At 34.2% G+C, this 27242-nt stretch overlaps 4 protein-coding genes across 4 annotated transcripts; 2 read left to right on the top strand and 2 right to left on the bottom strand.

Moving 5' to 3' along the window:
* Positions 1–1206: 1206 nt before the first annotated feature.
* LOC144562344 (Mitochondrial substrate carrier family protein) lies at positions 1207–3837 on the bottom strand. Its single transcript, XM_078311557.1, has 6 exons — positions 3616–3837; positions 3440–3515; positions 3216–3311; positions 2555–3059; positions 1945–2080; positions 1207–1612 (listed from the first exon to the last, which is right to left on the bottom strand). Exons 1-6 carry the CDS (start codon positions 3730–3732, stop codon positions 1424–1426), a joined length of 1119 nt encoding a protein of 372 aa, XP_078167683.1. The 5' UTR covers positions 3733–3837; the 3' UTR covers positions 1207–1423.
* Positions 3838–5863: 2026 nt separating this feature from the next.
* Positions 5864–9850, bottom strand: LOC144562194 (uncharacterized). Its single transcript, XM_078311364.1, has 10 exons — positions 9539–9850; positions 9156–9390; positions 8970–9056; positions 8706–8875; positions 8466–8608; positions 8197–8377; positions 7369–7888; positions 6632–6744; positions 6297–6540; positions 5864–6212 (listed from the first exon to the last, which is right to left on the bottom strand). The coding sequence occupies exons 1-10, from the start codon at positions 9727–9729 to the stop codon at positions 5985–5987; spliced, it is 2112 nt and encodes a 703-aa protein (XP_078167490.1). The 5' UTR covers positions 9730–9850; the 3' UTR covers positions 5864–5984.
* A 7709-nt stretch (positions 9851–17559) lies between these two features.
* On the top strand, positions 17560–19771 carry MIA40 (Cox19-like CHCH family protein). Its single transcript, XM_078311615.1, has 4 exons — positions 17560–17710; positions 18593–18627; positions 18731–18856; positions 19414–19771. The coding sequence occupies exons 1-4, from the start codon at positions 17692–17694 to the stop codon at positions 19594–19596; spliced, it is 363 nt and encodes a 120-aa protein (XP_078167741.1). The 5' UTR covers positions 17560–17691; the 3' UTR covers positions 19597–19771.
* A 3064-nt stretch (positions 19772–22835) lies between these two features.
* Positions 22836–25052, top strand: LOC144562385 (ribosomal RNA small subunit methyltransferase J). The gene is made up of 6 exons (XM_078311605.1): positions 22836–23360; positions 23452–23550; positions 23646–23823; positions 24303–24406; positions 24524–24585; positions 24685–25052. Exons 1-6 carry the CDS (start codon positions 22926–22928, stop codon positions 24800–24802), a joined length of 996 nt encoding a protein of 331 aa, XP_078167731.1. The 5' UTR covers positions 22836–22925; the 3' UTR covers positions 24803–25052.
* Positions 25053–27242: the final 2190 nt, after the last annotated feature.

Here is a 27242-nt window from a genome sequence, read left to right as displayed (position 1 = left end):
AAGGGCATAATGGTTAACATATTATTAATTAATATTGTAAAATAAAATTTTAAATTTTAAAATATTATTTAATTATTTTTGGAGATATTTGATACGTTATAGAGTTTAATTGGACAAATATGTGAGTTTGTACAATTTTCAAGGATAAATATGTAATTACTAATTTTAGAGGGACAATTAAGTAATATTGAAACTTTAGAGGGGATATACATGAAATTCCCCCTTAAAAGACAATTCAGCCGGAGTGGCGGGTGAGTTGGTGGAGATAGGAGTAGGTCTGATGGCATTAACCTACTTTTAGGTTCAATTAGCTCTATCGTTGTAGAATTAGCATAAGGTCTGTGTACACGGAAATTGATACAGGTACACACGGATTTTAATACGAAGTGCACAAATCTTGATGCAACTAGATGGTCATTACAACCATCGAACCAAAGTAGGTCCGATGGGCATCGGACTACTCCGAACACGAGTTGGTGAATTCAGTGCTCTGCACCTACTACAGACCTAACCAAATATTTGGGAACATTACTGGGCTGGTAGGCCCAAAATTGAATCTATAAATTCTACATTACCATCCTTTCATTTAATGAAGTATAGAATTACAAAAGTCAATACTGGCTTGAGCTGCCAAATTTTGCAACAACTCCCACTACAACGTAGAAATTATATGTTCAAAACCTCAAATTGTACAAATGAAACATGAAATATGCATCATAAACAAAACATGACAGCCTTTAAATCTGTACAAACAAATTCAAACTGGATCTCGTAACAAGCGGGCAAAATTTTCAACAAGAAAAATGTCTATTTAATATGAGGAGGGTTCAAATGCCTTCATATTTTTGTGCATCCATCATGTTTCCATCTCTCTCCATTATTTTCAAAGTTCAAGCAATCGATCCGAACCGCTCAACCTAACCTCCATACTAAAGTATGTTTGGAGACCAAATTTTATATTTTTAGAAATTTGTGTACTATTTTTTTAGATAGGTACAAAAATACTGTTTTTAGATGGTTCAGATTTACTGATTTTGTTCCTATCTAAAAAAATAGTAAAAAAATTCCTAAAAATATAAAATTTGGTCTCCAAACATATTTTAGTATGGAAGTTAGGTTGAGCGATTCGGATCGACTGTTTGAACTTTGAAAATGATAGAGAGATGGAGACATGATGGAGGCACAAAAACATGGAGGCATTTGAACCCTCCTCATTAGATATAAGTTTCAAACATCAATTTCTGCCCCCCTACCTGAACAAAATTATTACATATCTTGCATAAATCAAATCAGAATCTAGCCTCAAATGTCATATATGGAAAGCAAAAATTATTCATTGGACATCAAGATCATTTACAAAACCGCTTTTCTAATATATGACTCACTCATCTCAGCAAAATGTTTGCATCAAATGTGATGCAACTTATAAGAGATAATCAACAGCTAAGTAGTAGCTTCCAACAAGTCCGAAAGATGCAATTCCACAACGTGCCATTCGCAACGAAATGCCACGAAATAATATTTTTCTATCAGTTGGAGACGTCCCGGTAAACCTCTCTATCCAGACTCCAGGTGTTTTCCATTTAAGAAGCTTCCTCTCCATCATCACGTACTAAAAAAGGTTTCATGTTTTTTCAGAAGAGAGGAAATATAGTATTTGTCAGTACCAGGAACTAAGACAATTTTATTAAAGCACCAAACTTATATGTTTGTAATTTTAAAACAGTTTATTACAGTAGAAAAAGCAGCAGTACTCTTGATATTTAATAGCTACTGTTTCTATAAAATAAGACTAAGAACTGCTTTTTACTAAGAGTGTTGGTTCAAATAGGAAAAAATAGGCTGCTAATGGCTAGGCTAACATTATTCTAATTAAATTAATTGAGTTTCCTTTCAAAGTGGAAATAAATCCAAAAAGAAAGTAAAAGAGATATGAAAAACTACCTTAGGAAGGACAGCAGCCTGTGACCTCACTTTGGCTGTGTCAAAGGAATGTGAAACCGCTGCAGCCACAGTTGCAGAAAAACCGGCCGCTAGACTTGATGCAAGTGGACTTACAGGTCCTGCTTCCTCAAGAGATCTGATAAAAGGGAAAAGGAAGAAATAGAAAATAAGAAATAAGCACTAAACCAATCCTACCCTCTGATATTTTTTATACCAATCCCCAAACAGGAATTTGAATACAGACTAGATATAAATCCAACCAAAAATTAATCTATATTCTAAACTTGAACTGTGCATGAAATGCATTTATAGAAGTTTTATCGAGCTTGCTAGTCCCAATCAGTCAAAGTTCAGGATATCCAAAACATATTCATAAAGAGAACAAAATCTTTGCAGTGTTCTTAACCAATTTTAACCAATTTCTTCAATTAAAACCAGACTTGAAAGATATTTCTAAATTAAAGTTCAGGATATCCAAAACATATTCATAAAGAGAACAAAATCTTCGCAGTGTTCTTAACCAATTTTAACCAATTTCTTCAATTAAAACCAGACTTGAAAGATATTTTTAGATCAATACATGGTTAATATATAAATACACAGAACTAACTTTGGAGGTGGATTAATATTGAGAGATTTCCAAGTAAGCATCCCTTCATGTAGAAATTGCCATGTGGCAAAGAAGAAACCGCCAAAAATAGAATCTCTAAAGATCCCTGGCCGGATACCCCTCCAGAGAGCTCCTAATCCCTCTAAAGAAACAACACTGCTCAATCCTTTGACCTCAGAGGCCACAGGCACCCTCCCTGAGCCAGTCAACATCCACGGGTCTGTTTTAAGAGCGCCTAGCAAGTCTGGATGCTTAGGCGAGAGAACTGACAACAATTCGACAGTGCTACTAAAAGCCTTTGGGGAGGGTGAATAACCTGGAAGTAATTTGGAGCTTAATGGGGTCGGCATCGGTGGTCCGATTGGCTTGATTTGTGAAGTTGAGGAGATCTGGTGGCGAAGTTTTAGGAGTTCAAATGGGGTACACGTAAGGGATTCTATTGCACCAGAAGTTATACCTGCAAGCATGGCTTCTGACACATACACATGATTGTCCTCCCTTCCATCTGCAAAGGAATATAATGTGAAAATTTTATTTCTACTGTGATACAAAATTGGTTATGGATCAAATCGCTGATAATTATTATAAGCAATAGCTAAAAAGGAAGCAAAATTGACAATGTATTGCACTGTTACAAGGGATGAAATTTAGAAATCACAACCTTTGTAGAAGGCAGTTAAAATTTCATAGGTTCCGAAACGGGCACCAACTCCAGCAAATTTGCCGACAATTGACCATCCAAGACCACTATAAAGGCCTAAAAGCAACATTTAATAACTTAAGCTAATATGAATTCATAATTTGGATGAGACTATCTACAATTGATCCAAGACATGCTTGGACATCATGTCAGAAATTTCTACAATGATTCAAGAAAAGACACACCTGCAATGCCAGAAGCAGATTTGACCTGATGAACCACCTGAGAAAGACTCAATTTCTGCTTAGGCCCAGCACCTACCTAAGAAATAAATCAAAAGAAAACAAAATCGGTTTATATCTGTTCCTTGATAAGGAATTTAATGTAAATATGAAAGATTGAGCGAATAGGGATTTAGTGCCTGGATGAGGGTCTTGAGAGTATCAAGGGGGTGGGAGAGTGAGGTGGCGGCCGCAGTTGCAGTGCCGGCGGCGAGGGCATGGCCGGCGAACATGTGGTCCCTCAGAGGGCCCACCATTATCAGATAACTCAGTTAGAAGTCTGAAAAAAAGGAAGAATTTGGATTTATCAGAGGTTTTGGCTGCGTCTTTCCCTTGGTGTTCGGTTGAGTCTTCCTCGGAGTAGCAAACGGGCGGGTGAGCTCCTCAAAACGGGTCTCGGGACCCAATTCGAATTTCCTAAAGTAACTTAAATTCTGTGTTTAAATCCGGACCGTCCGATCTGATCTGGCACGAATAAAAAGGACCCGTACAATCGTACATTAATAGGATTGGTCTGGATTCTGATCAGACGGTTGGGATCTAAACTAAAAATTTGAGTTACTTCGGCTTTCAGATCTAGTCTAAGTCAGGACCTTTCTCCGTATTGTTCTGTTCGGCCATTAATATAGGGTTAAATTGTAACCCGTACTAAGGATTAAGAAGGGAAGCTTGAAGGTTGAAGGACACAAGAAAATTTTAAAGTGGCTTAATTTAAAATAAATGGTGCTTTAAGAATGTACTTGTAAATTGTAATAGACACAAGTTAGAATTTATCCTTCAATTTTCATGATTTCTGATCATAATGAGACCTAAATTAACTTAAAAACATAAACGGGCACACCAACATTGTTAATGCATTTTTAACATAATTAAAAAATTATTTGAACCCATATAACATTTGGTATTTGAGTTATGAAAGTCAGGAATTTTTTGCACTTGCATTGTTGCTTTATGCAACATTTTTAAGTTCATTTGTAAATTATACTATGATGAAATTAACTTAACGCAAATTATTAGGGAAGAGAAGATATACATAATACAAGATTAAATAACGAGGGTATTTTAGTCCTAATGAAGTGGAGAACCTAAAGATAAACAAAACAAAAAGTGTGTTCGTACCAATTGCCATACCATCTCTGGCTAATGATTGAAGACAAAATCCTCACACAGGAAACACTGACAAACAGAGGATGCGAGGTAACACCGGGATGCGTGCTGTGCAATAGTGATTCTCTAGAAACCAAAGACCACCTCATGTGGACATGCACCTACTCGATGAGATTTTGGAGAGGGATGAGAGCGCAACTCAACCTCCCGTCTATGACAAGACTAAACCCGGTGGAGATTTGGTGGAAGGAAAGGAAGAAACTATCAGGAAAATGTAAAAAACATTGGGATACAACTTGGGTAGCAGGATCATGGGCCATCTGAAAAGAGAGAAACAGGAGAACATTCTCACAAAAGAGGATGGCATCGTATATTCGGATCAACGCAACTGTAATCGATGTACACAACTGGACTCTATTTGCCTAGAGCAAAAGGGGACCTTGGAGGCTTAGATATTTTACAATCTTTTCTAAGTTAGCACAATTATTTACTATCTAATATATGTATATATTAGGGCCTCAATATTACCATAAGTCTATTTAGGCTGGGCAATAACACTGTAAAATTTTTTTACTATCAATATATTTCTTAGTGGATTTCCCCACTAACCATCAAAAGAAAAAATGAAGTGGAGAAACTTTACCTCCAAAAACTGTGAATTGTCACAGCAATTTTGCTTGTGCTCTAAATCCAGACATCCAACTGTACTGAATTACTGTTGGGTAGAGAATTAGTTTTTGGTCCGGATTTCAAGCATACGAACCTTTATTTGGTACCTTTTACTTGTCTTTTATCACTAAAGATTGGTTTTAAGTTCAATGAAATTAAATAAATGACCACTTTTAAATCCTCTATACATTAAAATTCCGCCCATAATTTTCTGAAATGCTGCAGGTGATCGTTAACAAGCTTAAGAATGTTTTGATGGAACACACTGCACAGGAATAAAGCAGTTGCACATGTAGCTTGATGGCACTAATGCTGACACCTAGAATATTTGCATACAGGATTTAGTTGGATAGCAAATAACTTCAATAAAGTTCGACATCTGGGTCTACAGACACGCGCTCTTTTTTCTTTTTTCTTTTGAGGACACATGCTAGTTAAAGGGAGCAGATCACCTGCCCCCCGGGGTGCAGGATTTTCCTGCCCCCTCAGTCACTGTGGAGGTGGGGTCAGATTTAGGGTGGGTGGGGCCGGATTTAGGGTTTAGAGTTTAGAGGACCCACTAACAGTGACTCTGGGAGCAAGAGATTTGATCCCCTAGTTAAAAGGTATATCTTGATTCAATATATGTTGCCATTCCAATATTCTAATATTTACTATTGAAACACCACCTTTCGCACATCTTTCTATTGCCAAGGCAAAAGCAAAAAAAAAAAAAAAAAGAATGAAAAAGCTGTCATCTATTTTTCTCGTCTCTATTTGATCTAGTTATCTGTACGGGCACCACAGGAATCCGGGCCCACCAATCTTTGAACCTCCTCCTAACCTTGCCAGTAGTGTTTTTTCTGAGTGGCATCTCCCTTGTTAATGTCTCAACAACTGTCACCAGCACCAGATGCTTTATAGGAACTAAGATAAGAAGTACCGCCACCAACACCAAAGCCAATACAACCATGTCAGTTGCCTGAAACCAGAAGAAGATGTTACCACATGGAATTTATACATAGTAATGTCACCAAATTTTAAATGGTAAAGTACATCAGACTACCTTAGGAACTCCAACAAAGACTAGAGCTCTCAGTTTTAAAAGTATAATGTTCACTTCCTTCACTATCTCATCCATTCTTGAAATACAGTCCTGTATTATGAAGATTTGCTCGACTGGGTTCTTACTTGTAGGAGCTTGTATTGTCAAAGCATCCAACGGCTCTCCATTGCTTCGTAATTTGCGCCACATTAGTAAGGCAGCAAAGAATATGAAGGAAATTGGTATTATGTAGTAGAACCACCCTCTAGAAGATGCACAAGGGAGCAGAACAATAGACAGGTAAGGCTATTAAGATGTAAACAGGTTTTGAGTTGAGATACAGAAAAAAGAATTACCTTCTAATGAGATCGAGTACGAAAACCAAGAATACTGCTGATTTCCAAGGGTCGTCCCAATTTATGAGAGAATAAATTACTTTGCCTGATTTGATCACTGGAAACAGTAACTCCTGCAATATATTATGACTCATTGTTATTTGATCCAAGAAGTTAATTAATAGAAAGTGGAACAGATGGCTTCCTACGAGAAAGAGTACTGCTACTGTAATGATCTTCAGAAAGATGCAAATTTATGAGAGTGCAAAACTGACACTTCAGCACGATAGAACAAATATTACAGGTTGAGTTGTAGCTGATGACTAAGATAGGGCTAAAATTGGTAAACATTCAAGAGATATGCATATTACAGATCGATCCGTGCTATGGATCCATATCTCTATTTTCAAAGTTCCAATAGTCGGTCCAAGCCATTAAACATGATCTATATATGACAATGTACATGGAGACCTTTTACATTTTTCAGAATTTTTTTACTATTTTTTAGATAGGTAGAAAATCACTACTTTCAGAAGGTCCAGAATTTTCAGATCAAGTGATATTCTACCTATCTAAAATAATAGTAACAAAATTCTAAAAAATGTAAAACTTGGTTTCCAAGTACGATTTTATATGGAGATCATGTTTAATGGTTCGGATCGACTGTTTAAACTTTAAAAATAGAGATATGAATCCATGACACGAGTTGATCCATAATAGGCATATTACCATAGCTTCAACATTCAAAATAGCAATACCTTCATCATGATAAGGTTTGTTTTGAATCCTTCTGTTCTAACCAAATCCGAAGTTGCAGAGGCTGCCTTTGACTTTTCTGAATCGCCAAATGATTCTTCCAGAGCCTTTTCTAGAGATTTAGGCAAACCAAAGCAACAGAAGCAACCATCTATGTTCCTCTCAGATGTAAAACCCAATTTACCTAGCGTATGCAGATAAAAAGGTGAAGGACAAGCCTTGAAGTAATAATCATATAAAGCTTCTAATATCAGTTCTCCTCTAGGAAGCCGGTTTGCCAAGTTAAAAGGTAGTGTGGTCTTCAAATTTGATGGGATTATACGCAATGCCTCTTTAATTGCAATGTATCGAAAGATGGAAAGTGTTGCCTTTGAAAGAGCTTCTCCTCTTTCAATTTCTTCTTCAAGGTTGAACTGCCTAATAAAGATATGTGCTTGTAAGATTTCACAGATCATCTCCAAGCAATAGTCTCTCCTTGAATGGCCTCTTAATTCAGTAAACTCAAAGTATACTGGCTCTTTTCTGAAATAAAGAAGAATTGAAAATGTTAAAACAGTGCATATTTGGAAATTAGGGATGAGTAAGGACATCTAAAAGAGAATTCATTATGAGCAAGCAATATGCAATTCATATCAAAATCCTCAAGCTGAAATGTAACTGTAACTAGCCAAGTTTGGATAAAGCAGCATGCCCGATGATTACACATTTTTCTTTCACAGTACACCAGTTCCCTTATAGAACTAGGGTTTTAGAGCATTGCATTTTCACCAATAAAAAAACATAACAAAAAATTCTAGAGGAACATCAAGGAAATTTCAACTCAAACTTACAAGGAGGTTGAGCTGTACATGACAGCTCTGTCAAAAAGTCGTGCACCAAGTGGTCCAGTCAATTCACGTTTTACCACTTGCTTCAAATCACAAGATAAGTCGTACTTCACTAACCCAGCATTGTTCTTACCTATCCGGAATGGCTCAAAATAGAGAGCATGTGTTGTTATTGTGAATCTCCCTGCCAAAGTGTGATTGAAAGTAAACAAATTAGGAACATTTCTGAGTTTAAAGCTTTACGTGCCTATATTTTATAACAAAGATTATACCTGGCCATGCAGACATCCCTTCATGCTTTATAACAGGATTAAGTGCTGTGTCTCCTTGTACCGTCAAAATAATCTCTTCATCAGAAAGGTTAAGTCTTAAAGCAAATCGTGAGCCCATGTAATTTTTTGCAGATTTCAGAACCCTACATGAAAAGTACAAAATTTAATACACTCCACAAAGATACATATGTTAAAGAAGACAAATTGTATATATTCTTTCTGCAAAAAAGAGATGCATACTTGTCAAGCGTTTTCAGGTACTTGTCATAGATAAAGAAATGGAGCAGGCTGGATGATGAACTTGTGAGCATATCAAATGTATTATTGATGGCTATAGAATCGGCTATTAACGGACAGCAAGATGAGATTTTAGAAAAGGCCCTCAATCCAACAGTTTTCTTAGTATCAACCTACTGAAAAACAGTTCAGGTTGAGAGGCTAATGCAATAAGAATTTAAGGCCATTTTTTCTTTCTTAAAAAAAAGTAGATGAAGGTGAACTTACTTGAACTGCTAAAGCTGTTATATCTTCATAAAAGAGGGATGCATCACTCATATCTTCAACCTTCAATGAACTTGAGAGAGTTTTCTCCTATTTATATGGTACACAAACAAATAAGGGATTGCTCTTCTTCTTTCTGACAAATAGGCAATGAGAACCAATGTAAAAGTATGACTTTAGGGAACTCACATTTGGTGATAAATGATTTTCAGTGCAATGATCTTCCCAAGCCAACATCATATCATAAGTTAGAGACCTGAAATCCCTATCTGACAAATAGTCATGACGGTTGGTCAACACATGAAGAGCTTTATGGCAACTGTACTGTAAAAACTGTCTCGCATACAAGCTTTTTTGCATCGAATAATCCGGCAAATTAGTCTCGAAATCTTTCTGAATTTGTGCCGCTGACAGTTCAAGAATCCTAAAATCAAGCAATATTTGGTCATTTATGAGAACAACAAGAAATTCAAGAAACTCATAAAAGGGAAAGAACACGACCAATTGCGACTTCAAAGCTACACCAATTTTGCAAAAAGGAAGTGAGCAAAGTCAATCCATAAATTGAGTACCGTGCGCAGCGAGACACGACGGAGTTAGCGATAGGAGAGAGCTCGGGGATACAGAAGCCATCATCGGAAAAGGTGGAGGATTCCGGCGATCGCCGGCGACTTATTCTGGAGAGGACAGATTTCAAGGGTGTATCCTTTGCTAGACGCTCGATTATACCAACGCTTCTGGTCGGTTTCGACCTCCTTTCCATCTCCCTTCCACTCGATGCTCAATTCTCACTCCAAGAAAATCCACTTTGGGTAGGCGCACCGACCAAAGAATACTTGGCTTGTGACTTGCTCTTGAGCAAATTTGAACTAGTTTACCATGGACACTTGTGCCAGAGTAAAGTATAAAAAAATGAAGCACGCTTTTTTCTGCGAGGCCGGAAACTCTAAGGTAACAGAATATTGAGTTTAGAACCGGACCGTCTGATCAGAATCTGGACCAATCCGATCAGAGGTAAAATGCACGGAGAGTCCGGAATTCGTATCCTCTGAGATATCTCAAACTTTGCGTGACTTTATGGAAAATCCCAACCGTTTAAATACGTACTGCACGAATCTCAATGCAAACATAATACTGATCCCTACATCACCCCGAATAGACACCGGACACGTCGGTCACGCAAAAGTTGAGATATCTCAGAGGAGAGAGTTCGTGGGAAAACAGATCGGACGGTCCGGATCTAAACTCAAAATTTCTGTTACTAAAGTGATATGAATTATGTTTTTATAGGCGCTTCAGTTTGTGCTCTAATTCAACAGTTTGAATGGATAAATTTATGTTAAATAAATAATTTTAGAAGCAAGATTAGGATTCTGTTGTGTAATATAATAGTAATGAACTAATGGTATGATATGACAGAACGCCGATCTTTTTATTCATGGCATTAAAAATCTAAAACTAAATCTTTTTTTTTTCTTTTTTCTTTTTATTTTTACGGTAACATTAAAAAATGACTTGAAGGAATGAAATGTATTTAAAGAGTTAGTTTTGGATAAGAGTGCGTGAAAGTTAGAGATTCACGTACTAGAATATTTAATTATGACTTAGCAAATATTGTTTAGGCATGTTTAGAGGTAGTATTATAGGCTTTAGGCCATATAATTAGAGATTTGAGGTCAAGAACGTAGAGCTTAGAATTTAGAGTTTAGAACGTTAATATATTATTAATAGAGTAGAACTAGGGTGTTCTTAAGCTCACCAAAGTGTTCAGTGAGCTTAACTCCAAAACTAATTAAATCGGTTTCAAATGACGAATTCGAACCGTTGAAATCCGCCTACCTTACGAGTGATGCATCTACATGTGAAAATTTTAAACATTCAAATTAATTTAGTATAAAATCAAGTGGTCAAAAAACTTTCAAAAAATGAATGCACTAAAATTAATTTATTAACCTTCTAATTTTGACCGATTGACTTTATACTAAATTAATTCAAATGTTTAAAATTTTCACATGTAGACGCATACGGTTCGGATTCGTCATTCGAAATCAATTTGATAAGTTTGGAGTTAAGCTCACCAAACACTTTGGGAGAATTACACCTATACCACTACAAAACTATGAAATTACTTATTTCTCCCTCTAAATTTTATAATTACATATTTACCATCAAACATTCTAGTAACTCATATATTTATCTATTTAGTTGAAAACTGAAATTAATTAGATATAATCTTATATAAAATACAATTAAGCACTCCTTTCCCTTTTCTTCTTTTTTGAACTTGAAAATTTAACGGCGTTAGTTTCAGTAGTAGCCAGGCTAACATATCAGTAAAATTTAGAATGAAGAGCTGTATTAAGTACTTTGATGAAGTTTTTTATAATTATTATATTGTCCTCATGTTTGCTTCTCTCTGTTTCAATCTCAAAAGTTGACATATTGTTTTCGAACTAAGAAAAACTGAAATTTCAGATAGAGCACTTGCTCTCCATTGTATATATTATACAAAAAAAACAGTCACCTTGAAGGATGGGAGTCAAATTAGGGGTGGCAACGAACCGAACTGAACCGAACTTACCTTAGGTTTGGGTTTGGTTTGAATTAATTTCGAACCGAACTTGATTTGATTCGTTTCGAACCGAACTCATTTCGAATCGAATTAATTACGAACTACACATTTTTCGAATCGAACCCGAATCGAATCACGAACTAAATTATTTTTTAGCAGTCCTAGTTATACCGGTAGTTTATACATTAATTTTTTCTCGCGGGACAATTCACATGGCTTCCTTTTACCGGTATGAACTATAAAATGAGTGTTTTTAAGTTGAAAAATTGTTTATAAAAAAATACATCAGAGACGGCTTTCCTGGTATAAACTATGAGAGACGGCCGAAAAGAAAGGAGAGACAGTCATCTAGGCCGGAGAGAGGAGTGACAGCCGGAGAGACAGCCAGTCGCCGAGAGCGTCGGCTAGATTTTAGAGCTAGAGGGAGAGTGAGTTAGGGAGAAGTGGAGAGAGAACTAGGTTATTGAGATTTGAGAGCGAGGGAGTGTCAGCTAAGTTAAATTATGACTCTCTATCTTGGATTTTAATTTCATCAGGTAAATGGACGGCCGATGTTATTATGAGATTCGAACCATAAAAATGATCGAACCAGATTAGGTTTGGATTTGGTTTGAATTAATTCCGAATCGAACCTGGTTTGGTTCGTTTCAATTCGAACCCATTTCAAATCGAATTAAACTCGAATCAAACCCGAATCAAACACAAATCGAATCATGAACCTCGAATTTTTTTGCCAGTCCTAAGTCAAACCATCTCAAATTCCATATTTTTATTTCAGTGGGTTTCTAGGAGCTAGGTACAGCTGTAAAGTTTGTTTGTTTTTTGTATTTTTTTATGAAAAGCTCTTAGGCATGCTGTGAAATTTGTTAATAGTGGCTCAATGCATAACATTGGATTTTCCCATATCAAAGAATACACAAATCGACTTTCCCTTTTTAAAAATAATAGGAGTGAGTCTATGGTACTATGTAGGGGTGAGTAAATCGCTCATAACTCGCTCATTAAAAGCTCGCCTAAACTCGCTCATTTATCCGCTCATTTAAACTCGCTCATTAACAACTCGCTCATTTACTTAATGAACGAGCATGAGCATGACCCAACTCGCTCATTAAGAATTTGCCACATCTAATCCCTGCCACATTTAATCCTATGTAATTATGTGTAACATCAACCTTGCCTCATTAAGATTGATAGATAGTGAGCATAGTTTCATATTTAATTATGTGTAATATAGTGAGCACAATGTAACATTTAATCCTGTGTAATATACTAATATTCATAGTTTCATATTCATTTTTTTTTTTTGTAAATCGGCAGAACCAAAACCTCCGCCTAAAGCTCAAAACAAGTAATAGTCATAACAATTCATTTAAATGAATTATGACAATTGGTTGGATTTTATTATGATGACTTTTAACAAATTTTGTTATGCATGGGCACACTATATAATTTTGTTTTGAGTCATAAGTCATAACTCGTGAGCCGCTCATAACTCGCTCATTAAAAGCTCTCTCATTTACAACTCGCTCATTTATCCGCTCATTTAAACTCGCTCATTAACAACTTGCTCATTTACTTAATGAGCGAGCATGAGTATACCCTAACTCGCTCATGCTCGCTCATTAATCACCCCTAGTACTATGCATATCACGGCCTCATGGGTTATTACCGTTCTACGTCTCTATATTTGAGTTTTCAAATCCTAACGGTCGATCCGAACCGTTCATTTTGTTCTCCATATTAATATGTGTTTGGAGACTCAATTTTACATTTTTAGAAAAAAATTTACTATTTTTTTAGATATTTAGAAAATCAGTTGATCTGAAAATTCTGGACCATCCAAAAACAGTGATTTTCAATAAATCTAAAAAAATAGTAAAGAAATTTCAAAAAATGTAAAATTTGGTCTCCAAACACATATTAATATGAAGAACAAGATGAACGGTTCGGATCAACCGTTAAGATTTGAAAACTCGAATATAAAGCCGTAGCACAGTAACAAATCGTAATATGCATAGTACCATAGACTCACTCAAATAATAGGATGAGTTATATTCTTGAAAAAGAGAAGAAGTTAATCACAGAGGAAATAAATCTGCTGCGATCCAACGGGATTGCAGGACCCTGTTATTCCAAATCAACCTTTCATATTTTAAAAAGTACGAATCTCAATAAAAGTTCTTTTTTTATGTACAAATTTCAAAATAAATGAAAGGTTGGATGTGGAATAACAGAGTCCTGCAATCCCTCTGGAATCGCAGCAAATTTATTTCTCCTCACAGATGCTTGACTTCATGTGGGGTAACGGGGACTGCTGGATTGGAGGAGCAAATATTCAACATCATATGAAGTGATGTGAAAACGTTGATTCTTTTGATTTTCTATTATGTATAACCGCTTACACAAAATCGAAAGGCAAAATAAGGGAAATGAGGATGGGAAAGAGATTGTTTAATTATATTTTATATAAGAATAAATTTAATAATCTTAGTTTTTAAGTAATTAGATAAATATGTGAGTTATTAGAATTTTGAATGGTAAATATGTAATTATAGAATTTAAAAGGGAAAATATGTAATTTTATAGTTTTTGAGTAGTATATATAAAATTCCTCCTATATTATTAGTGTAGATATAATATAGTCAGTATATTATTAATATAGGCATAATATAGTTAGTATATTATTACTATTATTATTTTTCTAATTGTTAAAGTATCAATTTATTTATGAAGTGATCCCTCCTCTAAGTATAATACATATAATAAATATATTACACTTATAAAATAATAAGACTTAGTTATATTACGAACTATATATTCTCAAAGTCTTAGATTAGCACTTATTCAGCACAACTTCTTAAGCCTCATTTATCTCTTTGATCTAGCCGAGCACATGTTCGGACTAAGACATCTCCTTCGTTTACATCAAGCTTCTAAATAGCGTTTATAGCGGTGTAGCGGGGAGACAAAAAAAAAAACTTTAGCGAATAGCGGAGCTATAGCGAAAGCTATTATAAATAGCGTTTTTTTATTTCAAAAATTATATTTTATATTTCTACTAATAGTAAAAAGAGTGATGCTTCTATGGACATAAGGGCCTATTTGTAAAATGAATATATTTTTATTTTCAAAGTTCAAACAGCCGATCCGAACCGTTCATCTTGTTCTCCATATTAATATATCTTTCGAGACCAAATTTTACATTTTTCTGAATTTATTTACTATTTATTAAGATGGGTATAAAAAATATCAAATTCAGACCATTGAATTTTGTACCCATCTTAATAAATAGTAAAAAAAATCAGAAAAATGTAAAATTTGGTCTCCAAGCACATATTAATATGGAGAACAAGATGAACGGTTCGGATCGACTGTTTGAACTTTAAAAATAAAAATATGTTCATTTTACAAATAGGTCCTTATGTCCATAGAAGGCTTTGCCTAGTAAAAACGTCTCATCAAGAAAAAAAATATCAAATTAATTAAGAAGTTCTAATATTATTCATATTAAACCAATACAAAGTTCAAATTGTCATTCAAAATATCCCTAATTCAAAAACTATCGATATATTTTATATTCAAAATATACCACTACCATATATTAATGCATGATACAAAATTTAATTGATATAGCGGTATAGCCCGCACATGTTCCATTATATTGATATAGCTTAATAAAGTAAAAAAAAAAACCAATCTAGATATTAAGGCCCATTAAAATTGCAAAATCATGTTTTCAGAAAAAAAAAATTGCAAAATCATAACCCATGTAGCATAGCGGACCGCTATTGCCGCTACGCGCTATAGCGGTCGTAGCTTGATTAGCGCAATTTTAGCCTGTAGGTTAGCTTTCTGGGTCCAAAACCGCTATAGCGGCGCTATAGCTAGCTATTTAGAAGCTTGGTTGACATTCATGATTCTTAATCCATTCTCCTCCGTGAGATATGAAGAACTTTTTCACCTCTCTTTTTTCTTTTCTTTTACTTTTACTGTTTAGAACATATTTAATAAGTCCGATCCAGTCTCCTTTTTTTTTCCTTCCTTTTAATTTCCTTTGAAGCACGTCCTCTCTAGCTTTATTACACCCTCAATAGTACCATATGAATTCGGAAATTTCAAGATTGTCGGCAGTCTATTTTTAGTTGCTTTTCGAGACCTTTGACTGTTGACCCAAGTAATCAGTTGAAAACGACCCATTATCCTAAATCAAGCCCGTTCGAGCCGAATCCGGATCCTCTCATGTAACATGAGGTGCAATTATTAAATCTGATACAATTACAATCTCAAAACGCCGATATTTTTATTAATATCCAACTTTAATTAGAAACTATCAAATCTAATCAGATTTTCTGACTTTTATTAAAAATATTCAAACCGTAGACTAGATTTACAGTTTGAAATTTTTATTCCAAATCATAAACCTAATTGACGGTTTGAGATTTTTCTTTTATTTTATTAGAACAATTAGATTCTAACATTATGTGGTTTTGGACAAATAATTATTTTTCAAAAAAAATTTGAGAGAAAAAATAGAGGTCTAGCAGCTATTTTTTATTAATTGTATATTAGAGACCTACTTGAAAAGTTGTTATAAAAGATTTTACATTTCAAAGTTACTACATCTCTCTCTTGATTTATTTACTGGGTAAATTTTAGTGAAGGTCGCCTAATTCTAATTAAAGTATGTCTACCGATGATAGAAAACTAATGTTAGTCATTGTATATTTACTGTGGATAAACTTAAACTGAACGATGTTTTTTTGAGGCACTAAATGATTTTTTTTGCAATTCTAATTTGGTCGGCTGCTTGAGGGTGATCCCCGAGGCAAAGTCCCGACCGTCTCGTCCCCCTCCTTTCCGAATTGGGATCGTACGTGCAAATCCGACTTTTCTAGTCAATGTTATGGTTGTTTAACGTATTTTAAAAAATAATGTTTCCGTGCAAAACATCGATAACGCATCAATGCTTTATGCCCGGTTTAACGACAGTAGTAGTGTATCGATGTTTCATGCCAAAACATCTATGACGCACCCATACTCTCTTTCTCCTCTAACAAATCTGCCCTTTTTTTAAAAAAAGAAGAAGATATATTTGAAATTACTTCTATAATTCTTCTAGGGCGCATTTCCAGTGTATTTGTATTTTTTTTGTGTTTTTAAATGAATTATGGTTATATTTATAGATCACCAAAAATATAATATAATTTCAGCCTATGTCCCTCTATATGCTCATAATTTTTTTTTTCAAAAGTCCAAGAGATTATTCAAGAATTACTCATATAATTATTTTAAAATACATTTACTATTTATTGTGTGTGTTTGCTTATTTTTTTTAATGGATTATGGTTTCATTTATTATTCAAAGATCATTGAAATTATCTAAGATTGTTCAATATACGTCATTTACACAGTAATTTTGTTTTTCAAAATTCAAAGAGATATATCAAGAATTACATATATAAATCTTCTAAAAATGTAGTTATAAAGTATTTTGTATTTTTGTTGATGTTTTCAATGAATTATGGTTACATTTATGATTCAAAAATCATCGAAAGCTTAAATTTATGATTTAAAAATTCAAAAATCTTTCAAACCACAGGATTGCAGAATCTTGTTCTCAAAAAAAGAAAATTCTCAAACCATGGACAAGAGTCACGGTTTAGAAATTATGGTCTCTAAAGTTTTATGCTCTCATATCTCTGAAATTAATTTTAGATTTTTTATTAAGCCACGTCAGCAACAAATTAAAAAGAATAAATAATTTGAGCCAATAATTTAGTCAGCATAGAGTTTATAAATGGTTTCTGAATAAGAAACTTTATGTATAGTTTCTAAATAAGAAACTCTTTCACATCCCTAAAATTAAATTAGAAACTGCTAAATCGTATTAGAAATTCTGATAGTTTCAAGGACGTAGATGAAAAGATGTAAAAATGTAAAGAAGAAAGGGATATTCCGACAAAATAAATACAAAAAAATCCGAGTGCATACCAAGTACCAACTGGATCCGAAGTCGAGAAATCCAAAAGCTAGACAGGTCCGACCCTCTTTGCTTGATCCGCCGCCTCCCGCCGAAGAAAAGTAAACAAAACAGTACCAGTTTCTCTCTCAATTGAAACCAAAATCACCTTCGCAACTCAATTTGCATCTACAATGGAGGCCCTGGCAGAAGGTACGCAATGATCTTCTCACTTCGTTTGGCATAATTCTCTTGTTCCCTAGCGCTGCAAGTAGTTTGTTGTTGCCATTTTTGACTCTTTAAAATTTGTGATTCTCTTATTTTGGTTGCGCTGGAAGTATCATGATGTGATCCTGAAATTTTCGGCTGTAAATACTGGCTGAGCTCTGTGCGCGCTGAAAATTGCAGAAAAATATTGATCTTGCAAGGAATTATCCCAAAGTGGTTAATTGCCCAGCAAATATCCCATGAACCACTGCAAATTAAGAAATATCTTGCATCAGCCTGAATCTTAGGAAAAACATTTGTAACTCTAAGAAATGGAAATCATTTCTCTGCCCCCCTCAGGTTTTATTTGGAAGGAGTACAGAAGCTGCCTTTGCTTGTAGCATTTGCCTTCCAGAATAATAGCGCTTTTCCTTTTCCTTTTTTATTTTTTTATTGAACTAGTAGGCAAATAAACCTCATACCTCACTTTATTTTGTTAAAGACACATCTGCAGTATCGAGATTCCGTAAAAAAAACAGAGAGAAAGGAAAGAAAGATAGTTTTGGGTGATATTATATTAAGCTTTCTAAGATATTTTGCATTTTGCTGGGGTATTGTTTAGTATTGACGTCTTGTAAGGCATATACATTGTTGAGGAATTACACCGTTATCTAACTGTTCAACATGGATATTGGGAAAGAATGTACTTATCAGTTCTATATCCTTTTAATTTCTCTTGTGCTGTTGCAATTTGCCAATTCGTCCTTGAAATGTATACATTAACTCTCTGCTTCAGAGGTTGCTGTTCTTTAATTATCTTACTTCACATTTCCTGTTGTAATACCAATGGCAATGTCATGATAATTATTCAACTATTTTTATGCGCAGAAGCAATGGCTTTCAACAAGGATGGGAAGGAGCTTGTATGTTTTCTTGCTTTTTCTTTTTCTCCCTATGAATTTGAAAGTTTTATAAAATTTTTATCGTTAAGCCTGTGATAAGATCGATATTCTTCTTTTCTCACAGTCGATGGACGAGAAGGTTCAAAGAGCACTGGAGTGTCCTTGCGTTGCCAACCTAAGAAGTGGTCCTTGTGGAACCCACTTCACAGATGCATTTTCTTGTTTTCTTAGGAGCACGTCTGAGGAGAAAGTAAGTTCTGGATCCAAATTTCATTTTTGGTTTCTTGGGGCAGGCTAAAGTCATTTAGTATGGACTGGTTGCAACAATCGTAATGGTTGTATCCCTGTATAGCTCTTTTATATGAGTCCGACAACTGTAATATTGATGGTATTTCAGTTTAAATACCACCAACTCTAAAGCCTATTGAATCGGCTCCAAACGACGAATCCAAACCGTTCAAACCGATCTACTTCATAAATATTTACATGCAAAATTTACAATTTTTTGTAATTTATTTAATATCAAGTCAAGTGGTCAAATGTGGGAGTTCTTACCATTAATTTTAATGCATTCATTTTTAATCATTTTTTGACTGCTTGACTTTGTACTAAAATAATTTGAAAAATTATAAATTTCGTATGCAAACGCATCACTCATAAAATTGATCGGTTTGAATGGTTGGTATTCATCGTTTGAAGCCTGTCTGACAAGTTTTGGGGTTGGTGGCAAATACCACCAATGTCCCGGTAGCCAGACTCCTTTTAATTAAATATCATTTAGATTAAGATTGGATTTGGATTTCGCAGGGTTCAGACTGTGTTAGTCCCTTCATAGCTTTACAGAATTGCATCAAAGCAAACCCAGATGCATTTTCAAAGGATGTTTTAGAGGAAGAATCTGATAAAGAAGAGGAGATTATTGTCAGTGAAAGATATATGAAGGCTCCTACCTGGGCTAGAGAAACACCGCCACCCAAATCTAAGATCTAAATAAACATTTTTTGCCCTTTAATCTTTAAAAATATTGCTGATAATTAACATTTTTTGCTGCTCTCTAGCAACACATGTAATCAAATAATTGTTTGGATATCATATCTGGTACACAGCAAAGCTCTGGACTTGTGTAGACTGTAGGCTTATTCTTCTTTCTATTGTTATTTATATATGTTAATGTGTAAAGATAATTATATATGTGTATGTATATAGCCGGCAAGTTGCAAACTGGCACAGTGTTAGCCAGCAACTAGACCTGATACCAGACTTAGCCAGTAATCCGGTCTCTGAACCAGCTTTTCTATGCCATCCACTGGAACTTTGTTTTAGGCTTGCACCACTAGCTTGTGATATGGGATCAAAAGTTGGTGTGTATTGAAATCCAGCTTGGTTTCACGATTCCTAATTATTTGAATGGGGATCAGTCTGCACAGGCTTAAGAGTTCATACTATCAAAAGTGTTGTACTTGAACATTAACTATAGTATGAAATAAACAATAATCTGATAAATCCATAATGAATCAAGCAGGTGCGGAAGTAGAAAATGGCTAAAATTAAAATACAAAAATTGTGATCAGCACGAATTGAATCCAAGCACTTCTTAATACTACATAAACTCTTACCACTAGACTAAAGTTAACATAAAATCATTTATGAGGGGGACTGGACTATATAAAATGTTACAAAAAAATAAAATTTAAATAAATCTTAGTATATATAACTAATATTCTAAAATCATACAAGTGGTTTAGCTACCTTTTGATTGGCTTTAAGATCCGCCCCTGCAATCTAAGTGCAAGGAGATAATATAATGGTCCCGAGGAAAAAGGAATTCAATGGGATCTGAAAGTGTTGTCTGATTGAGGGGGGTAACTCTTCACATTTTTGCTACTTTTTTTAACATAGTTGCTTCAGAATCAATTCGATAACCTCACCTTTACCTCTATCCGGTACAGAGATTGTGAAACAAGGTTGCTTTAGGCAACCTTTCTTGGTTCCCAAAGTTCTTTACCATATAATGTTAATATATCAAGCCCTTGCAATGGATCCGAATCTGCATAGAAAAATCAGATGTTTCGAGATGTGTTCTCCAAAAAATTTTGATGGCTAGATTCGGAATTGCAGGGATTTCAGGATAATGTTCACTGGATTCAGGATTGCAGCATATTTATTTTCTTGCAAAATGCCTATCTTTTTTTTTTTTTTGAGAAAAATCCGTAGGTATACTTTATTGAATGAGAAATTGTTACACTAAAGCTCTTTATTTATTTTCTTGCAAAATGCCTACTGTTATTTTTTTTTTGAGAAAAACCCGTAGGTATATTTTATTGAATGATAAATTGTTACACTACAGCTCTTAAGGAGCATACAACAACAATAACTTACTAAAGACTACATCAGAAATTAAAATCTCAACAGTAAGTAAAATTAATCTAAAAAACTTCAACTTCCTAATCTAAGAGAACACTCTAAAATGTGTATTCAAGAGGTGTCTCTCAATTCCCAGTTGCTAAATCAGAGTTTCCGCATTGGTACCGATGGACCAGTTCGGATTGCATTAGCCAGTTTGTGTGGTTGTGTCAAGGCCTCTCTTCTTAGGTGATGCAATTGTGTGTTTTGGTTGACCCTTCTCCAAGTTGTGATGCACTGAGATACCGTATCTCTAGCTTTCCATGAGGGCAGGTCCTCCACATTTTGATCCTGCACAGCCCTGACTAGGATTTTACAGTCTGAAAAAATCAGGATTGTTGAGTCAACGTTTTGAGGTGTTGCTCCAACATGTTGCAAGGCCATCTGTAGGGCCCACGCCTCCGCTTCGAATGGGTCAGCTGCCTCAAACTTACAACTTATTGCATTTTGAAGGCACCCGATTGGATTAAAACACATAACCCCAGCTCCTGCCTGTTTGGAGGTGTCCCAAGACACATCCACTAGGATTGTTGTTGCTCCCCTTGGAATCTGTATTAGAATTTGTACCGATGATGGCATTTTCTGAACTTACTCAGTTCCTGATGCTGACATTGGTTAGTCGTCAATGAGATATAAATAATACTAGTAATTGTGTCCGTGTACAGCAACGGGAGCAAATTATGTAGTAGAAAACATTAAGCTTCTTAATAAGGAGGAGAGATAATTTAAATCAAATTTGTAGAGAAAAATAGTTAAATACTATATTTATCTACAAGATAACACATGTAAACTCTAGTGTAGTGGTAAGAATTTTGGCACCAACATAATCCAACTGGGTTTGAATCCCGCCAATTCATCTATGTGCGATCTGAAAATTCAACAGCTAAGCATCATTCTGAAAAAAAAAAAGTAAATCGGAACCCTTGCAGGATCTAGACATTAAGCTCCTTAATAAGAAGGAGAGGCAACACTCAGTCTGTAGTGTACAAGTACAACCGACTTGAAACAATAAAAGAGAGATGAAGAGCCAAGATTCTTTACACAGTACGGCAGTTGTGTATAATTGACTCATCTAAACATAAGATAATTGATAAATAAAATCAATGGAAGTTAATGAAAGAAATATTAGTGAATTATTCATTTCTTATAAACTTTATTCACTACAATTAGGGGTGTTCAAATGGTCGGTAAGGTTGAACCGAAATAAATTAGGTAAATCAAACTTTTTTTTTGTTTTAAAAACCGAACCGAAACAACTAAATTGAGATTACCAACCGAATAAGAATTCAACATTTTAAAGTTTAAACTGAATTAAATTTTGATTTGTTTGATTGAACTTAATAAAAGATATTAAATTTCAAAATATCAAAATTCAATGCATTAGTAATTTCATAGAAAACCGGCCACTTTAGTAATAAAAAACCGGCCACTTTTTTAAGTCCTTAGTGCAGCTTAAATTTTAAGCTTGTGACCCTTGCCAACCACCCTCTATATGTTCTAAAATATACAAAACCAAAATGGAAAGAAGGAAACGATAATTGAATCAAACAAAACATAAATCATACTTGAATCACTATTTTGCCGGTTTGATTTAACTGGTTTTGAAAAAAATAACCGAACCGATCCATTTAAACCGAAATCTTTCAGTTCAGTTGAAAACCTAATAAACAGAACCGTTTGAAAACCGGCCCTCACTGCAATCAGTGCGTAACAGCTTCCTACTTTTTAATTTCTCCTCCTGCTCTTCAAACGAGGTTAGTTTAAGCAAACTATTTGGATCATAGCCCAAAGCCCAAAGCCCAATTTCTTCTTAATTCTTTTTCTGACTTTCAACGAACGGTCAAAAATACAATCACGGAACGATCCTATCACCTTCTTCCTCCGATAAACCCTAAGAAGGATCTCCACCGTTGGCTATGGCTTCTACCACCGCCACCACCTCCCATCTCCGCTTTCTTCACTCCGTCCATGCAGCACCCCAGCACAGTCGCTCCTCCTCTCTCTTCCTCCCTCCTCGTAAGCTGTTCCCTCTCCATTCCGCCCGCGCCAAAGCAAAACAGAACCCCACCTCTGTACAATCCAATACTTCAAAGCAGGCCCCTTCAAAATTGCAAGAGCAGGAGGTGGAGGTGGAGGTGGAAGAGGAGTTGCCATGGATACAGGATAAAGCTCTTGACTTGGTCGAGTTCACTGGAACTGTGACTCAAGCAATTCCTGGACCGAGAGTCGGTCAAAGTCCAATGCCTTGGCTGTTGGCTGTTCCACTAGCTTACGTGGGATTGACATTTGTTATTGCAGTTGTAAAAACTGTGCGCAAGTTCACTTCTCCAAAAGCCAAGCGCAAGAAACTGGTTTGTCAGATTATCTATCAGTCTTGCTCTTTTTAATTCTTCTGATTTAATATTATATATGCATTGACCATTGAGCATAAAACTTTTGTAGGTGGAAAAAAACATATTTTTGCTTGATGCCATAGATAATTTATTTAAAAGGGGCAGAGAAGCAGTGTCTAATTCAGCTCTCAAGGGGCTTATGAAAAAGGTACAATGATTAAGTTGCTCATGTTTTTAGTCGATTATTGAGCATACTAAGGTAACATCATCTCTGATTGATGTATAATTCATATTTGGATTCAGACAGGTTTTAGCATGGATGAAATATTGAGGAAGTACATCAGATATGCATTGAATCAAAATAAATTTGATTTAGAAAGGGTTATGAATCTAATCCACCTCAGGAAAGCCACCATGTTGGCCGATGATGATGTAGCTGAAATTCTAAATGAGATTTCAAGGCGAATTGTGAAGGAACACGGTACCATTCTATTTTTTTGCTAGATTCCTAGTGTAATATAAGCAGTATTCTTTTTTTTGTTCGAAGAAAGGAAAAGAAAAACACAGAAAGATGAGAGGTGTGATGTCATTTACAGAGATGCATAAAAGGAAAGTTATTAGAAAATAGGAAAATATGCAGTATATATTTTTGTTAGTGTTGCCGCCGCTGCATGTTTGGAGTGGGCACACACTAACGGGGCATAATATAATTGTGCCCAATGTGCTTTAGCCATTGGATTAAATGTCTTAGTTACAAAAGGTAGATAATCATGTTGTATATTTATGATATTTACTTGCACTCGTGATCTTTCTTTTAGAAACCTAAAACTCAATGCAAAAAATTAAATTATACGAATAATGGCGTAGCCACTCTAAACCTAATGCTTCATATGTTTGCAATATCCATTTCTTTTTGGTGTGCTGGATGTTAACTTGGCTGTTTTGGTACTGAATTGTCAGGACCGGTGTTTATGGACCTTGACCTTTCGGCTTTGACTACAAAAGGTCGGGATAAAAGAGTTTATGTTCGAGGATTGTTTCAAAAAATCCTCTATTTAGCTGAGGTATGCTTTTTACTGTCCGCCTTTTACTGAATTTTTTCTGTTTTAAATTAGTTTACTGTCAAATTCAAAATTGCCTATTCAGACTATATACTAATTGACATTTCAAATTTTGCCCAGCTTCCTGAATTCTGCACCGTGGATAACTCGCTAATCATTAAAGAGATTTTTGGTGTTACAGAGTATGACAATATTGCTGCGCTTGTCGAATCTTCTATATAATTTTGCACTTGATCATGTCTTATTAATTTTGTATACTATTTTTTTTTTTTTTTAAATAGTGAGGATGCAGAGACTATTCGCTATCAGACCCTATCTGAGTATGATGATGTTGAATCAATGATGAAGAAGGTATCTGATTCGGACTCTGACACAGAAGAAAGAGAAGACAGTACCTAGTAAATTGCTCGAGGTAAGTCACTGGATAAACTGACGGCATGACCGAAGGTTCTATTTGGTATTTTTGTCCATTCAGCTTTTGTCATAGGGTTTGAATTTCTTTGAATTAGAAGAGGAAAGTTGTTTGCGGTGATTTTATGTGGATGGAAATCTTGTGTTTCTCTTGTGTTGATCTGACTGAATGAAAATCCAACGAGTGAGAATTTGGTGATATTTTGCCCAAATATATAATGCCAAGTATTGATTTCAATTTATGTGAAAAGAGAAAAAGAAGAAAAAGTAAGGAAATACGGTGATATTTTACATGAAGGTTATTGCTATTGAGAGTGCTAAAACCGTTATTTAAATTATAATGATCCTTAATTATACATGTAGTTAATTTACTAAATTGTAATGATCCTTAATGCCTCCTTATTCGTTCAACAAATGAAAGAGAGCGATTAAGTTCCCAAATTTTGGTGGTTATGCAATATTGGAAATTAGGAGAAAATTTAAGGGAAAAATTAATGATCTATGTATCACATTTCAGTTAAGAACTTATCATTCAATCTCAATGTTAGTTTAAAAGATTCCTAAAGTTTTGTATGCAGCACACTGATTCAAATTGTTTTTTTTAAAAAAAAAAAATTTTAATCAATGGAGAGTTGCAAACAAAAAGGTCTGTTTTATTATTATTATTATTTTTTTTAAAGAATTAGTCAAATATTTCTCTCTTTTTTTAAGTTAGATTAATAAATAAAAAATCCAACTAAGCTTTTTATCACGTAGTTAGACTTAGGGGTGGAACTAGAAAATCATAATAGAGGTGGCTGAAATAGTGGTGGACGGACTTTGAACCCAAATCCTTATATTTGATATTTTATAATGGTGGCTAGACTATATAAAAAGTCATAAAAACAATATAAATTAATTAAATTTTAATATACAAGCCAGCCCTGATTATGCTTTAAATCTGACCCTGGTTAGATCTAGACTAGCGTCTATTTGTTAAATTTACGGTATCATTTATAAATATATTATTTAGAAATCACATCAAGAAAATATATTGTGATGATGTTAATCATTATACAACAATGTATTCTACTTTTGAATTATATTTTAATAAAAATAACTATTAGAAAACAAATGATACTCTTCCTTGTAGTCTTTTACTTCTCTGCTAATTATTGGTTATAGATTTAAAACTCGAATAGAGATTATATAAATATTAAATGAAAGTTAAAAGACTAGATATTCATTTTTTTTATCTAAAAGAAAATAACCTCTCCTATAAATTCGCTAATAAAATAGTTTCTAAATAGTTTTCAAACCATTCCTTTTAGAATTTAACTATTTCAAATAGCATTTTCAATTTTTTTTTTCAACTACTATTCCATAATATACTTCAAACTTTTTCTTTGTTGACACTATTGCGTGTATTGCGAAATAATAATAATAATAATAATAATAATAATAATAATAATAAAATAATGGGGAATTTCATGTATACCCTTTAAAACTTTGAAATTACGTATTCCCCCTCCAAAATCTATAATAACATATTTATCCTTCTACATTATGATAATTCACATATTTATCCGTTAATCAGATTAATCATGTTTAATATATCAAAAACTATAATTAATTAGACTTAATCACGTAATTATTAAAAAGCCTTCCTAGTTATTCTTAAACGGCAACATTATTGGAAGAATAATTAGTGTGTACCTAATCACTGATACCAAGGAAGGAAAACATTTTTATATCGCTAGTTTTTATTTTTTTTATTTTAGCATATTAAAAATAAATATTGATAAAGGGATGGAATAATATTTTTCGATACATAGTAGAATTCTTTTAATTTTCACAGTTTGCATACCCAATAGCCACACGGGTCGGATAATTAAAGAGAGTTAATTTTAGTAAAATTAGGGGTGCACGATTATAGGCTCTATAGGATCCCTAGATAATTTACTGAAACTACAGGGACCAAATTATTGATTCAATCTTTATAAACCTTTTAGGGAAAAAAGTAACCCATCTATTTTTCAATAATTAAAATTTTATGTCTAAAAATATAAAAATAACCTAGTTTGATATGTTTTTTTTTTGATAAATAGTGTGATACATGTTAATTCAAGAACTATTGACAAAGAAACTGCGCTATAGTGTACTGTGCTTATCAAGAGATGTTGGTGAATACAAACTTCAAAAGTCTATCGGGTCATTTTTAAATAACAAATCCAAACAGTTGAAATTCATTTTAATGAGTGATGCATGTACATGATTTTTTTTTTAATTTCAAATTAATTTAGTTCAAAATCAAATAGTTAGAAAAAATGATTTTTTAATAAATTATTTTATGCATTCATTTTTTTGACCACTTAATCTTGTACCAAATGAATTTAAATTTTTTCAAATTTCGCATGTTACATTACTTATAAATTAGATGAATTTTAAC

Source organism: Carex rostrata, chromosome 11 (assembly GCF_964058835.1).
Source record: "Carex rostrata chromosome 11, lpCarRost1.2, whole genome shotgun sequence".
Taxonomy (NCBI): domain Eukaryota; kingdom Viridiplantae; phylum Streptophyta; class Magnoliopsida; order Poales; family Cyperaceae; genus Carex; species Carex rostrata.
This window is presented reverse-complemented; position numbering and strand designations above follow the sequence as displayed.

What these genes read in the sequence shown, in the direction of transcription:
- MIA40 (XM_078311615.1), top strand. An exon ending in ACAAGGATGGGAAGGAGCTT is followed by an intron (nt 18,628 to 18,730) that starts GTATGTTTTCTT and finishes CTTTTCTCACAG; the next exon opens with TCGATGGACGAGAAGGTTCA. An exon ending in GGAGCACGTCTGAGGAGAAA is followed by an intron (nt 18,857 to 19,413) that starts GTAAGTTCTGGA and finishes TGGATTTCGCAG; the next exon opens with GGTTCAGACTGTGTTAGTCC.
- LOC144562344 (XM_078311557.1), bottom strand. Translation starts at nt 3,732, where the DNA reads ATGGTGGGCCCTCTGAGGGACCACATGTTCGCCGGCCATGCCCTCGCC. An exon ending in AATATTAATCCACCTCCAAA is followed by an intron (nt 2,081 to 2,554) that starts GTTAGTTCTGTG and finishes CCCTTTTATCAG; the next exon opens with ATCTCTTGAGGAAGCAGGAC. An exon ending in AGGCTGCTGTCCTTCCTAAG is followed by an intron (nt 1,613 to 1,944) that starts GTAGTTTTTCAT and finishes AACCTTTTTTAG; the next exon opens with TACGTGATGATGGAGAGGAA.
- LOC144562385 (XM_078311605.1), top strand. Translation starts at nt 22,926, where the DNA reads ATGGCTTCTACCACCGCCACCACCTCCCATCTCCGCTTTCTTCACTCC. An exon ending in TCAAGGGGCTTATGAAAAAG is followed by an intron (nt 23,551 to 23,645) that starts GTACAATGATTA and finishes ATTTGGATTCAG; the next exon opens with ACAGGTTTTAGCATGGATGA. An exon ending in GAGATTTTTGGTGTTACAGA is followed by an intron (nt 24,586 to 24,684) that starts GTATGACAATAT and finishes TTTTTTAAATAG; the next exon opens with TGAGGATGCAGAGACTATTC.
- LOC144562194 (XM_078311364.1), bottom strand. Translation starts at nt 9,729, where the DNA reads ATGGAAAGGAGGTCGAAACCGACCAGAAGCGTTGGTATAATCGAGCGT. An exon ending in AAAATCATTTATCACCAAAT is followed by an intron (nt 9,057 to 9,155) that starts GTGAGTTCCCTA and finishes CCATATAAATAG; the next exon opens with GAGAAAACTCTCTCAAGTTC. An exon ending in CAAACCTTATCATGATGAAG is followed by an intron (nt 6,745 to 7,368) that starts GTATTGCTATTT and finishes AATATATTGCAG; the next exon opens with GAGTTACTGTTTCCAGTGAT.